Source organism: Harpia harpyja, chromosome Z (assembly GCF_026419915.1).
Source record: "Harpia harpyja isolate bHarHar1 chromosome Z, bHarHar1 primary haplotype, whole genome shotgun sequence".
Lineage (NCBI taxonomy): Eukaryota > Metazoa > Chordata > Aves > Accipitriformes > Accipitridae > Harpia > Harpia harpyja.
In genome coordinates, this window is record NC_068969.1 from 48101598 (window position 1) to 48117993 (window position 16396).

The window sequence follows — 16396 nt, forward strand, 5'->3', positions numbered from 1 at the left end:
AGCTTTTTATGTGACAAAATTCCATCCATTGTACGTTGTTTTCCACATACTATTTAATAATACAGCCTATACAGAAAAGCATTAATGATGCAATCTGTATTTGTTGTGTTTTAAACTATTCCAACCCTCTACCCCAACCCCACCTTTTCATCCTAGGTCAGCAAAAGCTTAAACTCCAAGATTCATTAACATGAATAGACTTCCTGATGACTACTTAAAAACGTATTGAACCAAACTGTGTGAGAACAACAAATGGAAAGCAAATACAGATGTGCCTCCACAGCCACAAATATTCGACCCTCTCAAACAGAATCACCATTTAAAGATATGTTTCATCACGTACACCAAAAGGCCCCTAATGGAAACTAGAAGGCAAACTGTGAAAACTGCTATGAACAAATGAGTTCACATATGCCATCAATAACTAATATTCCATAAGTAAGATTTTTTTTTTTTTTTAAACAACAAAATCATCCCTCTATCTACAAACTCTTGGTCCTATACTTTAGGGAAAACCTAAAACAAAACAAACAAGTTGTCAAAAGAAACTTTCTCTCTTCACTGGCAATGTTAAAAAAACAACCAAACTCCAACCTTATACAGACACTGGTTTCCATACCCTTACTTTTAATTGGTCCTTCACCTTTTTAGTTCTTATTCCTCCAACTTAGCATTCACCTCCCAGCTAACATCTGCTGATTCTCCAAAAGTGATCCCATACTTTTCTTTCACGTTGACATCAGTAACAAACTAATCTCTAAGCAATTGCTCCAGCCTAGCACTGGTAGTTTTCTACTTTTGCTTCAGGCACAAAACTCATGTATCCAAAAAGCTTGTCTTTTTTTTAAGTCCACAAATTAATTTAACAAAAAAATGCTACTTCCCCCCAGTAAGCTTTGCTTCTTGTATGCAAAGACAATAAAAAAACCCCTGATACTATCTCTCACAATGATAATGCATTTGCTACACTGGTTCTTCACTTTAAGACTAGAATGTACTTCCTTTAGATTCATCGTCACACACAAACGAGGCAATCTGTCTCTTATTAAAACACAAGGAGTTCTTGGTGGTGACATGGAAAGCTACAGAAATCACTCCTTTGATCAGCTGGAAAGGCTGCCAGAAAGTAAGGAGACGAGTAATCCTTTTCCTCTAAGGACTGAATGATGATCTGTATTGTCTGAGGTCAGATATTCAAGTGAGATTTAATACAAATTACAGTGCAGGTTAAGTGTTACACACTATTTTTAATGCTGTAATGCTCAGAAGTTTAGTGATGAGCCAGATGAACATTCCGAAGTATTTCACTACTGAAAGTCAGCTACATAAAAGGCATCAGGCAGCATACTGCCAGCAACCATTCACATCATGAAGGCTTTGTATTCAAAAGAAAAATACTGTTATTACTAAGAATAAGACCAACAAAATAAGCCATACCTTAAAATGCAATTTATTGGAAAACCAACTTTCAGACCACGTAGACTTCGTAAGTCTATTGAAAAGCAAAAATGGTGAGAGGCTGCTGGAATGACAATTTTCTGTGCTGACACAGGCTCAGAAGAACTGGATGCACCCACAGGGTTGGGCTGAGATGCAGCTACTGGACCATTATCCGCTGAAAACACAGAAGAGAATTTGTGCACATTTTTAATAATTTGTTCTGCCCAAAATAACAAAATATATTAAAGATAGGTCTCACACTTTAAATGCAAGTATAGATAGGTTGCTTCCCCAAGAGATTTCAATTCCTTGTAATATAAGCTAATACTATGAAAAATAGCCACTCTAGTTGTAAGTTACTGCTTCCAAAGAAAAAACACCAAAACCCCAACGATCTTTAAATCTTCTTAAAAGATTCTGTAATATTTTTTCCTTTTTTTTTTACTACTCTTCAAAGGTATGCATGTTTATCTCACTGAAGAAAAGTTTACATTAAGATCCAAGATATTAAATTCTTCAGAAGGATAATATAAGACTTCAGTTTCAAGAGTTTACATAATTGTTCCTAGCCAACTTGAGGGCACACAGAAGAGGTGGGCTTACAAAAAAAAAATCATTTGTGGTAACTTAGCTTGCTTTGAATTAACTAACCTCTTTAGTTGTGGACTGAAAAAGACAGAACATCGGGTCAATTACAGTGCTCATGTAAGGCAGCATCAACTATTGGTCCCAAGCTGAGGTTTAATTATTGAAATAAACAAAAAGGCTCTAGCTAGGTCTGTAAAGCACATCCTATTGGTCCCAAGCTGAGGTTTAATTATTGAAATAAACAAAAAGGCTCTAGGTAGGTCTGTAAAGCACATCTGCTTATGCCCTTTGATCAGAACCCACCTACTGTGACATCCATTTTATAATTTAGAAAGCAGAAGCTACAGTGAGTGCCTGTCCAATTGCATCCAGGCTTCTCAAGTCCTTGCACTGGGACCCAGTACTGCCTTCAAAGAGTAAAAGGTCAAACTACGAGTTTTACAGACAGGGTCTTCAAAAGGTATCCTCCAAAAATGTCTAAGATAGTAGAGCAGAGAAAGAGGCAAAGAAACTGTCAGAGAACTCAAATGCCTTTTGTAACTGCTAGTTGTTCTGATCCTCTTTGTAATTATCTAAAATGTTTCCATTTTTGTCATTTTTAAAGAAATACATCATTGCTAGCATTGACTTTATTTTTTTCCTGCTTGTTTTTGAGTGTTTTATTTGCATTAACAGTAACAATACAAAAAGAAAAATTCAGTAATACTTCACCATCAGCTAGTTAGCACAACATAGGAATGACAGTTTTCAGTGATTCAGGTAAAATGTCACTAGATTGCTTGGTGCAATGAAATGGCTGAATAGAAGCTTAAGGCTGTCACAGACAAGAAAACACAAGTTGCATGCAGCCTACTGTTAAAATTCATCTAAGTTGTGCTATATTCAGATTTCATTCAATATACTAAAGTTGATAAGTTTTGCATTACTGCAATGTTGCAGATCTGACAATAGAGGTGATTTTGCTCTGCTCTGCAATTTGAAAACTGGAAGCTCTTCAGTATACTCTCTGTTAACCTCTTGGCAAGATTCAGCCACCAGCCCTGAAAGATGAACATGAAATGACATGTTTTAGACCTCATCAAACCAAAGAGTCATAAAATTATTATTACCATTAACAAAAACAGCACAATCCTGGATTTCTTAACCACACATTCAAACTAGCTGCTGGGCTTACAATACTTTTTCTTGACACATTCCATATAAAGGACTTAATCCTTGCTTAGATAAGATCAGTTAGGATTAAAAGAAAATCTGGCTGAATTAGCAGGCAAATCCTGAGAGCATGTTCTAGGACACAGATTTTCCTCTACAGAACCGCATACCTTTAGGACCAATCTCGAAAGAACAGTTATACAAATATTATTCAAGAAATAATCATTTGGCTTTATTCATAAATCATCTCTTAGGAAGATGCCTGTTCAGTAACATTTAGCGAACTAACATTCTTTCTTCTGAGCTTTACTCTATCATTATAGCATTTCTTCCTCTCTCATCTCTCTCCCTCTTTGAGTTCTCCCCAACCCAGTCCTCAAATCAAAAACAAAACAAAGGAAACCTTAGAAGGCTATGTGGGCTACCAAGTCCCTACAAAAGGATAATGTAAAAACAAATAAACAACAAACCCAGTTGCTTGGTTTTGTCCAGGAATCTGCAGTGTGAACATCTGTTTTCTCAATTTATCCACAGAGTAAATTCCTTAGAAATCTTAAAAATCCCACATTTCCCCTGCCTTTCTATTTAATAAATGTGAATGTTAGACCATTTCATCTCCTCATTGAGCAAGTCAGTTTCTTCATGGGTATTGTACTGAACATTCCCATTCTCAAATTCAGGGAAATTCCAAACATTTCTGGTATTATTTTTCAAGCTGATGACCATCCACATCACTTGTAATCTACACACCACCAAATCCCCAATCTGGCTCATCCCAGCGCTTTCAAAAAGCACTGTGTTCCAATTAAAACATTTATTCTCCTCCTGTTACTTGTTTTATGTAAAAAATTCGTAATTACCTGAAATTCATCACCACAAATGATTAGTACAAGATCCAAGACTACACTTGACAACTGGGGAAAAAAATTATACAGCACATACCCTTTTTCTTTAGTTTCATGCCTTTTTCAAACTTAAGAGTTTCCACTTCACTTTCTGTTGCTTCACCTTCTGTTGAAGAACAATGGTCAGCTTGAGACAGGACTTTCTGGGATCTCTGCTGCAGGCTCTCTGTTTTCCCACTAGTAGGTGAAAGAACTTTCTCCTGTGGCTGTTTAGGTTCAGTTGGACCATTTAAGGGAATCAAAGGCTGAATGAAGTGATACAGTTTTCTTATTGATCATGGCTTGCACTGAAAAATTCTGTCTACAACATTTCTATGGTTTGAGATTATTTTTCTGACATAGAAAAAAGAAGCAATGAAAGGTTTGTTCATATAAAGCAACTGACTCCGTCAGGTTTTCTTTTACATACTTAACTGTCAAATATGGCTTAGAAATACAGGGTTTTTTTAACATGAAACTGCAACAGTGTCTATACCAACAATAAACAAGTATGCTATACCTGGGCATTCAAGCTCTCCCTTTGCAGAATTACAGATACCCCAACAGTAGGAGCCATATCCAAAGGCAACTGCGGCAGTTTCTGTTTAGCTCTATTTGGTGGAACAAGGACAAATGCTCCTTCTATTGCCACAGGGTGTTGATCAATCTCAGCATTTCCTTTCTTCAGTAGTCCAGACAGGGGTATTTCAGTGCTTCCAAGAGACTGGTCCCCACAGCAAAGATGGATCTGTATACATACAGAAGTGCTAGAAAGTAACCAGCATTGCATTTCCACTTGAACTGTGTGTTCACTCTCTACTAAAGGTAGCATAAATACAACAAATTAAAATGATCATCCCTAGTCCTGTCCCTGTACGCCCAGAACAAGTGTTCTGAGCAGTATAAGAACAACTACAAAATTTCGGTATTGAGCAGGTTGGATTTCCTAGCACAGTAGCAGATCACCGCACTGCCCTTCTGAGGGCCTGTCATATCATCCCTTCTGGAGGACAAATTCAATAGTCTGTGGCTTCTAAACACAGCACAGATTCTTGCCCTTAATATACAGGCATATAAAATGCATGACTGCAAGGTAAAGAGAAAAAGTTATTTGAAAGCTCAACCTTTGTGCCTATACTTAGGCACCACTTAAATAGCAAGGATTTTTGGTATTAAGTAACTGTGTTCTTAATTCCTGGCAAGAATAATTATTCGTTTTTCAAAACTTGACTCAACTCTTTCTTCCTTCTACAGCTTAATATTTATACACCTAAGTAAAAGATGGATCTTAAAAAAACCCAAAACCACACTCTAAGGTAATTTATTTTCCTCAGTGAAAGTTACCCTTTGAAACTTACATACCAGCTTGCTCTGTCCCCAATAAGAGTCACTTCAGTTCTGTTTTAGCAGATCAGAATACTGTATTCTGATCCTTAGTATTTATTACACTGAAGGAAGACTTTAATGCTAAAAGGTGTCAGCTGCCAATATACACACCTGCGTGTGTATATATATGTACAAACACACACACACATATATATACAAATACAATCATACACAATATATACACCCCCCCCCCCCCCCCAGTCTGGCAGCTAGCACTTTTTATCACTAAAGTCTTCATTTTCAGAAAAAAATGTATTAAATATTAAGGATCAGAATACAGTGCTCTGATTCTATATCATAAATTTTAAAAAGCTGAGTGAGAATTCAGAGAGAGAAAACTGTAAATCAAGGTGTAGATCTGACCTCATGACAACTGTTGTTCAAAAAGTCATTCTTTAACGTGATGAAAACATGCGTAATTATCTGTATGTGTACATATATGTAATATATGCTATATTAAGTACTTTGTTTCAAGACCATAGACTAAGATTAAACGCCAAACACATCAGTGCATATGTTTCTCCAAAAACTGTTATTAGAAAAACACTTAAAGTTGAGAGAAAAAAATTCTGAAACGATGCAAGATTTAAATAGAAATGTTCTTAAACTAATCCAGATAACAAAACTAGAATGGTCTGTACAAGTTTAGAAAAAACCCAAACTTTAAAAGGGTCCAGTTCCAAGACTTCATATAACAAACACTGTCGTATTTACCAGCTATGTTATTAGAAACCCTATACTACCCTCAACCAAATAGTCTCTTTTTTAATAATGAGTTAAGTGTGAGCCAGACACAGATTGCCATAAACACTTTCAGTACTACCCAACATTTAGAATCATAGAATCATTTAGGTTGGAAAAGACCCTTAAGATCATTGACTCCAACTGTAAAGCTAACACTGCAAACTCCACCACTAAACCACATCCCCATTTAAAGGAATAGCTAAAGATAAGCAATATCTCCTAACAGCCCAAATACAGCTGTACTATATTTTAAAATCATATTTGGCTAAGGAGTGGGGAAAAAAGCCAGACCTCCCTTATTATTCACAAAGCATGCTGAGGACAGTGATTTTGGAACTTAGGCAAGAGTGACCTGAGCAGCTGGTGTGGCTGAGGTTATCACAGGCAGCGTGAAGCAAGACTGTGGGCTGCGTATGGTCTGATTGCAGAGCAGGTCCCACAGCTCAGAGCTCTTGAGAATGCCACAAGTTCTTTGGGAATATAATGTTTCAGCAATACCTTTCGTCATGACACGTAATGTAGCTTACTATAGCAACCATACTAAAGAGACTGCGCTCCATCAGAGCTAGGAAACTTGCTGCTAGGGTTTCCCTCAAATCAGCAAGAGAATCAACTTATATTTGAGCCAAAATACTGTAATACAATCCAGTTTTGGAAAGAGAAATGCTTTGCAGTTTCAGCTGAAGCCATATTCCATTTATTTTATTTTCATTATTTATTTTCATTCACATTTGAGAAGAAACAGCTTACCTGCAATTTTGACTGTGCACAAAGATAAGCTTGAAGGACATCAGCTGTACTACGTATTCGAACTGAAGCTCTTTCTGGCTCAAAGTTTGGATTAATTAAATCAGTGAAAGGTTCATTTGTGACATCATTTCCCAGTAATGAGTAGTAGAAAAAAAACTCAGGCTGTCGTTCAGGAAGCTTCATAGTACTAGGAACTAACTAAAAGAGATACAGAGAAGAAGAATGTATCTCTTTCATTAATGTACAGTTAAAGTAATCCTTAAGCATTAGCTTGGAAATTAAAGAGCTTAAAGTGATCTCAAACTACCAAGCAGCTGACCAAAATCCTAGCTTGCACTACACACAGAAAATAAAAAGAAAACTTTTATATTCTTACTCAAACTGGATCAAAAAAGAAACATCTTACTTTACAAGCTGTCCTGGTTTCAGCTGGGATAGAGTTAACTGTCTTCCTAGTAGCTGGTACAGTGCTATGTTTTGAGTTCAGAGCGAAGAATGTTGATAACACTGATGTTTTCAGTTGTTGCTCAGTAGTGTTTAGACTCATGTCAAGGATTTTTCAGCTTCTCATGCCCAGCCAGTGAGAAAGCTGGAGGGGCACAAGAAGTTGGCACAGGACACAGCCAGGGCACCTGACCCAAACCGGCCAACGGGGTATTCCATACCATGTGACGCCCCATCCAGTATAGGAACGGGGAAGTGGGGGCAGGGATTCGCCGCTCAGGGACTGGCTGGGTGTCGGTCGGCGGGTGGTGAGCAATTGCACTGCGCATCATTTGTACATTCCAATCCTTTCATTATTTCTGTTGTCATTTTATTAGTGTTATCATTATCATTATTAGTTTCTTTTTTTCCTGTTCTATTAAACCGTTCTTATCTCAACCCACGGGTTTTGCTTCTTTTCCTGATTTTCTCCCCCATCCCACTGGGTGGGGGGGGAGTGAGTGAGCGGCTGCATGGTGTTTAGTTGCTGGCTGGGGTTAAACCACGACACAAGCATACCAGTAACTTGTAAAATGACCCATTTTTAAGATTTATCAGCACCAAGGGCTGTAACTGACATCATATATTCAATATCAAGCTCTGCACAAATACTCAGAAATAAGCAGTGCCTCCACAAAATATTTATAGTGTAAATAAACAATGCAGATTAGATACCAAGTTATTGTATAACTTATGTGATTGAATAAAAGACTGGAACAGCCAGAAACAGCTACTTCATCCTGCAGCCACTGCAACTGTGAGTTCAATGCCTAAAAAGGCACAAGGTACCCCAGAGTGATCACTGTAAATTTACTTCACAAAGCCGTATAATTCTGATGTGGAGAATTATTTTCTCTGAAAAAAGATGAGAAGACTGAGGAGAGTTTATCATGCACTGTGATAAAATTAAATAAGATCAATTAAAATCATGCTGGTTTGGAGTCGTGACTTTCACAGTAACTTGGGCATGCCTGTATTTTTTAAATCAGACAATGTGTATCAGTGTGCTACAGTACAGCATAAACACAGCAGCTAAGGTCTAAAGCTGAAATAATCACATTAGCGTGGCATTTCATCCAAGCTAATAAGTCCTTCCCTTAGGCAACATATAATCTCTGCTGTTTCACATATCGTACGGATCTGAAAGGTATTTCATCTTGTTTGAACTTCAGCACATGGGCATCACACTGAAAACTGATATTATCCATACACATACTTTTTATACTATATTGTAATATAAATCTGTGCATTTCACAAAAGTGCATAATTTAAAGTAAATGCAGTTTCAGTGCTCCAAAAGAATTCTGATATTTCATCTGTAATTTGACATGTAAGCATTACATAAAGTTTTAAAATCCAAATTAATGTATATTAATTCGATATGGGACAAGGCTATTTATTGCAAGAAACTTACAACACAATAAAAATATCCTAACTAGAAATAAGGCATGGAAGGGCAAAAATACAAACATAGGATAGTACTTCTTAAAAAATACACATAGTAAAGAAACAAACCTGTTCCAACTGTGTGGCAAATGCAATGGTTACAGACAAGACAAAGTAGTCTCTGCAATACTCTGCTGGTCCAATTTGATGATAGCCCTCTTCTTCATTCAAGATTGGTACAATATTTTTAGGGTCTAGTCCAGAAAGATGGGAAAATGCTCAGAGAGAAGGAAAAATTAAGTAACTTTTGACCTTATTAATTGATGCAGGAATCTTTATATATAATTATAATTTTACCCTTAATTATTGTACACATAGGAAGAAAAATTACAATAAAGATCTTGATCCTTGGTTCCAAAGCATTTCAACACAGAGAAGTCCTGAAGTATACTTAGGTATAGCTACAATGGGCACAGATATTATTTTGAACACTATGCTAGACAGAATGCTAGTGCATACTTTTCTTTAATGTTACAGTGAATAACATTACATTGACTGGAACTTCATTTCATTAGGTTAGAGTTTACTGTGCTGTTTCTTTATTGTACTCATGAAAGGAAATGCAAGACAGTAACTGCACAGGACAACTTGTTCAACTATTGAAAGAAGTATGATGTCTCATTCCACAGACCTCTGGAATGTTTCATTTAAAGATTTTTCATCTGAAGTCTTCAGTGCATAAAACACTGTTTGTATTCTGGTTTACTAGTTTCTACTCTACACTGCCAGTAATTCAATACATTTCAAAGCACCTCAGGTTACACCAAATAGTAATAATCACACAGCACTTTTGGTTATGAACGAAAAGTCTCTATTTCAAACACTGGAAACTTTAGACCACTTAGGTCAGTGAAACAAACAAACAAAAAAATCAAAGCATATGAATCCTAAAAGGAAAACATCTCCTTAACTATTTGACTAGACTAGAACTGGGTAGTCTAGCTTTGTCATACCCAATGCTTGGAACATTAACTTTAAACCTGCAATAATCTACATGTTTGTTTTCCTCCATTGCCTAAATATGGTATTGACTAATCTGGAGACCACAAAAGAAAGGGAAAGCTGGCAAACTTGTTTGTATCAATTATTGCACAGAAAGCATGAAGGGGAAGACAGTGCTGGGTGAAAGCAAAAGGAATTTCTTGTATTTTCTGCCAGTGTCATGAGGGGTAGGAGAGCTTGTGGGCAGAAAGATCACAAGGGAAGTGCAGATTAACAAATCATTTACAGTAGTTCCTTGCCTCCGTCACAAACTTTACAGCATGCAAAATTCCCCGTGCTTTGTTGTGAACCTGAAAGGATGGAGTAAGCTAGGCAATTACACTGGAACTTCAATACTGCCTTGACCACTCTTGCAATGCAGCCAAGTTGTTGAAGTCTGGGCCAGAAACGTAGTGAAACGCTTACTGCCACTGACAAATGAAAATATTGCACTACTTTATAATTCCAAGCCCAAAGTACTGAAACTGCATTCTGTAAAGAAGCTCCTTTCTTATTTCTTTCGTTACAGAACTTTCTAAAGCCCTGAAATATGAGTAAAATGCCCATATGAGTAAACTATGAGTCCCCGATTCTGATTTTAAAGATCAGTTTGTTTGCAATTCCACTCACCTGAAAGTCACACAATTACCACAGTAAAGCATCCTTGTAAAGTTATTACCACAAGGTACATTAATCAGCTGTAAAGGATTTGCACTGGAAATGCTATGAAATTAAAATTCTCTTGAGACTTAAACCAACACATTTGCAACAAGTGATACACTCATCTGGCACAGGAAGATTTTTAATTCAAAGTGAGTGATATTCTTATTATGTTACTTACCCTTCCCTTCTCTAGGGGGCGCATCCTTTGCTTTAAAACCATCAACCAGTGCTTTTGAATCAGTCTCCAACACAACACCTACTTGTATTTCAGATTTAAATTTAGTGTACTTGTTACTAAGCAGAGGATACCATTTTGGTGCCTACATAATTAAAAACAAAAATAAAACCAAAACCATTTAAAAAACCCAAGACAATAATATACTATTGTTACAGAAAAATGAAACTTGCTCTAGCATTTCTACTTCTTCATCTACAGAAATATACCTTGGTTTTTATTTCCAAAAATTTGGTCTAATTTGAGTAGACTATTATACTAAAAGATTCTATAGAATGATTTCTGGATGACTAGCTGAACATACTCTTTTCCAAGTTAGCAAGAAAAATATGCCATAAATCTTAAATTACAAGAAAAAAATCTTCAAGTTCTCCACTGAAAGTGCACAATAAGTTATATGGTTCACAAATCCTTAGGAAGTGTGACATCAAAATAAGACACCAGGGTCCTGTTATGACCCATATCAGAGTTATGTTTTGATCAAGAACAAGGAATTTTGATTAATTAAATTCATATAAACTATTATATTATGTTTATTCTATGTTGTGTTAAGGGGCTTCAGATAACGTAACACATCTTCTACAGAGGCCCATAAAAGCCTTAAGACTTGATTTGATGATGGAGACTCAATTGAATTGCTCAGTATCAACTGCTTTGATAATTTTTTCCAGGCAATTAAATCATGGAATTGCTTAAAAGTATTGCTTTACAAGTGTTCCAATTCTCAAATTCAAAAGTGCAAGGTTACTACAAAAGTATTTTCATTTGCCCATGCTCTTATGCAAAGTCAAGATGTCTCTCCTCTTTAATAAAAAAAAAAAAAAAAAAAAAGAGAGAGAGACAAGTACACGATCAGCTAGGAGTCACACTCCAAAAGAAGACTCCAAAGTTTTGCCTGTGCCTTAGTTAAAATTCTATCTGTAACAGTATTGTTGTCAAAACATAAGTTTTTAAAGCTTTATACCCCATAACATACCTGTTTCTTTTCCTGCACAGCTCTTAAATCAAGTACAATATAGCCTATATTCTCTTTAGCTGAAGATACAGGATCCAATGCAAAACACTGGAGTTTGATAGGTGTACGCTGCAGCCTAAAAGAACAACTCAATTGAAATCCAAAATGTAAAATTTATCTCTGCAATTAGTTCACAAAAAAAATTCATAAGTTTCAAGCATACCAATGATACAAAGTTTGTTACATAACTAGTTTTAGTAGGTCAGAAACTGAGTTTATACTGAACATTTAAAAAATCATCATTAACAAGTGGAATAACAAACAAGTGGATTAATTTTCTAAGAAAAGTGTACTGCAGTTTCACAGAGCCTCAAGTGCTATTAAAAAGACATTAGTGACAAATAAATCCAATCTCATCCATGTATAAGAAATAAGCACTGCACCTCACAGGAAATGGGAATTTCACTTTTGAGGGTATCTTAAAAATAGGACTTATGCAACAGATTATTGTGCAAAGCACCTAACAATACTTAGAGGCACAGATAAGGTTTCTAGCATAAGGTATATTTAGGCATTTTTCTCTCGTCAAATGTCAAAGATAATATGGCCTTTTTAACTTCTTTGAAAATACGGAGGTAATGCAATCTGTCAGTCAAACCCAAATGACAGTTATGGAAACCTTACTTAATTTCTCAGCTCTTCTATTTGACATTTCCAAAAATATTTAACATAGGCTTTTCAGGCTTGAAGTTAAGTTAAGTTAATTCTGTGTCACGGTATACATAAGAAAACCTGAATCCAATGCTTGAACTATAGCATTATTAATTTGCTGTAATCTGTTGGGTTTATTTCAGTAGTGTAAAGACACACCCTTTAGAATTTTTAAATATCACTTATTTTGCCACATACTACTTTTCTTTGTTGTGGCAACATTATGGTAAATCAGCATACAGCTAAAAGAAAGTTTCTAAAAAAAATTCAGATGACAATAACACAAAAATTGTATTTCAATAGCTGTAAACACAAGAAAATGAAATTTTATCTCCAAATCAGACTTGACTTTCTGATGTTACCTGTGCTGATGAAGTGCTTTCCTATCAAGTTCCCAAGCCAATTCCGTAGCAAATTCTGGCTGATCAGTATGCTCTACAGGATCAGTAGCCAACTGTTCACCATCAAACTTGGCTTCAACTACAAGCACGTGCTTGGGTCGTTTTGGAAAACAGCGTCCTGTAAAAGAATGTAATTGCCACACACCATCACCAAAAAAAGAAATGAGAGCTCAAATTCGTGCCATAAATCAATTACATAAAAATACATTTCCCATATCATCTTCCCTGCGCTTACTCTAAAGCTATGTTCTTCATATTTAAAAAATAATGTCATCCCACTATGCAGAAGAAAGGAAAACACAACATGAAACAGGCCATTTGTGAAGCATCCAGAAATAGCAAGACATTAAGAACAAAGAACAAGGAGAGAAAGAAACTAGGCAACTAGTATGATTTCATTTTGAGGAAATCTATGATTGGGAATAGATCAAGTGAACAGGTGAGAGACAGAGATTGAATGCTTTACCACTACTGCAGAGTTTATCACTGTCCCACATCAAAGCAGCAAAACACGATCTAATGAAAGCAGTGAAAGGTATTTTTCCAATTGTTGAAAAAAAAAAAAAAAAAAAAATCACTCCTTGTCATGGTTTAACCCCAGCCAGCAACTAAGCACCACACAGCCACTCACTCACTTCCCCACCCATCCAGTGGGATGGGGGAAAGAATCAGAAGGAAAAAGGTAAAACTCATGGGTTGAGATAAGAGGAGTTTAATAGAACAGAAAGGAAGAAAAAAATAATTACAACAATAATAAAATTACAATATTAATAAAAGGATTGGAATATACAAAATAAGTGATGCACAATACTATTGCTCACCACTCACTGACTTGATGCCCAGTTAGCTCCCGAGCAGTGATCCCCCAGGCCAACTCCCCCCAGTTTGTATATGGGGCATGACATCACATGGTATGGAATACCCCTTTGGCCAGTTTGGGTCAGCTGTCCTGGCTGTGTCCCCTCCCAACTTCTTGTGCCCCTCCAGCCTTCTTGCTGGCTGGGCATCAAAAGCTAAAAATTCCTTGACTTAGTCTAAACACTATTTAGCAACAACTGAAAACATCCGTGTGTTACCAACATTCTTCTCATACTGAATCCAAGAAATAACACTATACCAGCTACTAAAAAGAAAATTAACTCTGTCCCAGCCAAAACCAGGACAATCCTAGATTAGGAGAGTGCCTAAAGCTGTACAGAATTTGTCCTGGGTCCAGCATCACCCAGTGTTCCGATTAATATTTTAAATGACAAAATGAAGTGAACATCTTTAAAATTTACATGTATCACAGTGTGGGGAGGGGCTACACGCATGTCAGAGGACAGGATCTTATTTTAAACCCACCTTGCCAAACTACATGAATGGACAGAGATCATAGGATTTACCTGACAAAGTGAAAGCACTCAGCCAAAAAAAGAAAACAACCAAACGACCCAAACCAGAAGAAAACACACAAACAACCCAAAACCCCACACTCACACACTAATTACACCTCAGTAAGCATAATCTGTAGAAATACAAGATGAGGAATGACCAGCTAGGTATTCAAGTCAACACTAAAATGACGTTTACAGTACATTGGTAACAAGGGATAGAAACACCAGAACATCTACCTAAAAAAAAAAAAAAAAAAAGGAGGGGGGTGGGCAGACACGTGAAACGATCCTGATCATCGTAAGACGTCGGCTGGACTCCAATGTTTTGGTCCAAAGCTTTCTTGAAGTGTGGCCCAGCTGAAAAGACTCCACAGCCAGCCAGCGAGAACCGGACCTCCACAGCCATAAGGAAGGGCTAGCGATGCTGGTGCCTGTGGCTTAGGGAGGGAGAGAAGACTAATGCCATGCAGGGCGTCTTTGCCTGCATACGGGCTTCATCCGGCCGGAACGGCGGCGAAGGATTCCCTGCACCCGCGGAGAACGGCAGCGATACGGGGTTAAACGGCAACACGGGCTAGGCGAGTTTTGCAACGCAAAAAAGATTCCCCCCCCCCCAGGAAAAGAAGGATGCTTTCATCGTTCATTTCAAATATTTTGGGAAATACGCCCGGAAACAAACTGGGGGTGGTCCACCCTGGCTTTAAGATACGTACGTCCATAGCTTTATTAATACAACCAGTTTATTAGATGCAGCTTGGCTTATCCCGCTCACTCCATCACAGAAAACACACCCGGAGACAGCGACCACCCCCGCTTTCCGCCCAGGACGGAGGACGACCAGCAGCCGGGAGGCCGCCACCCCGTTTACCTTCCAGGACGGAGACGACGATCAGCAGCCGCTCGCCAGCTCTGGAGACCATCTCCCCGCTCACGCCCAGGGGCTGCCGGGCCAGCGGACGGGAAGCGCAGCCGCTCACAGAGCGGAGGACGGACCGGGAGCCCACCCCGGCCCGGCCCGGCCAGGCCCTGCCGTCCTGCCACCACTCGCCACCCTTTTACCGCCTCGGAGCCTTTAAACGCCAACCGCCGCCCGCCGCCTCACTTCCGCCTAGCAACGGCGGCCCCGCCTGCCGCACTGCGCGCCGCTTCCGACGCGAGGCGCGGCGGCCCCGCCCCCGCCCCGCCGGCCCCGCCCCGCCGCGCTGGCCCCGCCCCGCCAGGCGGCGTCATCTGCCGCTGGTGCGGGCGGCGGGGGCGCGCAGCTCTCCCGAGGATACGTCTGGCGGCATTGCGTCATCCGTCTGTTTTCTGGGGTGGAAGTGGGGCGTTTCTGGAAGGCCGGGGGTGCTGCCAAGCAGCTGCGGAGTGGGCTGTGGCGCAGCCCGGGCGCGTGGTGCGGTGGTTTTGTCATCAGCAGCGCGCGCCGTGCGCGGTATCGGCTCCAGAAAAAGCAGTCGAAAACCTCATAAACAAGAATGTAATTACAGCATTGCAGTTTCCACAAGCACTTTGCATTGCCAGTCGACAAATAACCAGCTACTTTAAAGGTATCTTGCCTATTAAAGCAGCGAAGTTCCATTATTTTTCCCCCACTGTGATGAGTGGCAGGGCAGGACGATCTGAATCTAGTTATAGCAAAACGCAGCTTTGTCGTGCTTAGATCATTTTTAAGGGATTCTTATCTTCCATGTGAAGTAATAATCGGTTAAGCAATAATACCAGGAATTAGTGTCCCCTGGCATCCCAAATTACTTGTATAACTTGACTGTGAGGCAAAAGAAACCATTTTTATGTTTACAGTCTTAGGGTTATTAGATAGCCTAGCAAAAACTTTGTGCTGCCATAAAATCCTTGTGTTTTAGTAACACGCCTACTCCAGAAAGATACTGAGTCACGATTCGCAAAAGTCAGCAGGGAGAGAACCCCTTTGCTTTTGCAGTTTATTCTGGTTCTGAAGCACTGTTCAATGCGTTTTCTTATTTCTGTGTTGAAACTGCCTGAGGTCAGTTTGGGCTGGTGCTTTTTGTTGTCGCATCTTCTATTCTGTAACACTGCATTTGGCATGACAACTGTCTAGGTTTACAGTCTGAGTTCTTAAATTTCTGTTACCATCAGCTTCTGCAAACCAGGTTGTAGATGCTTTTTAAAGAAGACCTGAAGGCAGACCTCTGAAAAGTAATTTTGGCTAGGCAGGGAACATG

The 16396-nt window shown here is 38.7% G+C and overlaps 1 protein-coding gene across 5 annotated transcripts in view; it reads right to left on the reverse strand.

Moving 5' to 3' along the window:
- Positions 1-15224, reverse strand: part of CEP120 (centrosomal protein 120) — a 42315-nt gene extending 27091 nt beyond the window's left edge. Inside the window, exons 1-10 of one of the 5 annotated variants that reach the window (XM_052777169.1) lie at positions 15064-15224; positions 12781-12937; positions 11729-11843; positions 10696-10837; positions 8943-9067; positions 6945-7142; positions 4585-4812; positions 4123-4330; positions 2955-3068; positions 1438-1615 (exon numbers count right to left, since the gene is read on the reverse strand). In XM_052777169.1, the coding sequence (XP_052633129.1) occupies positions 1438-1615; positions 2955-3068; positions 4123-4330; positions 4585-4812; positions 6945-7142; positions 8943-9067; positions 10696-10837; positions 11729-11843; positions 12781-12937; positions 15064-15115 (1517 nt within the window). In that variant the 5' untranslated portion in view covers positions 15116-15224. Of the gene's footprint in view, positions 1-1437; positions 1616-2954; positions 3069-4122; positions 4331-4584; positions 4813-6944; positions 7143-8942; positions 9092-10695; positions 10838-11728; positions 11844-12780; positions 12938-13285; positions 13332-15063 lie in introns of those variants that run through there. The other 4 variants (XM_052777170.1, XM_052777167.1, XM_052777168.1 and 1 more) reach the window with 4 other exon arrangements.
- Between the last annotated feature and the right edge of the window lie 1172 nt (positions 15225-16396).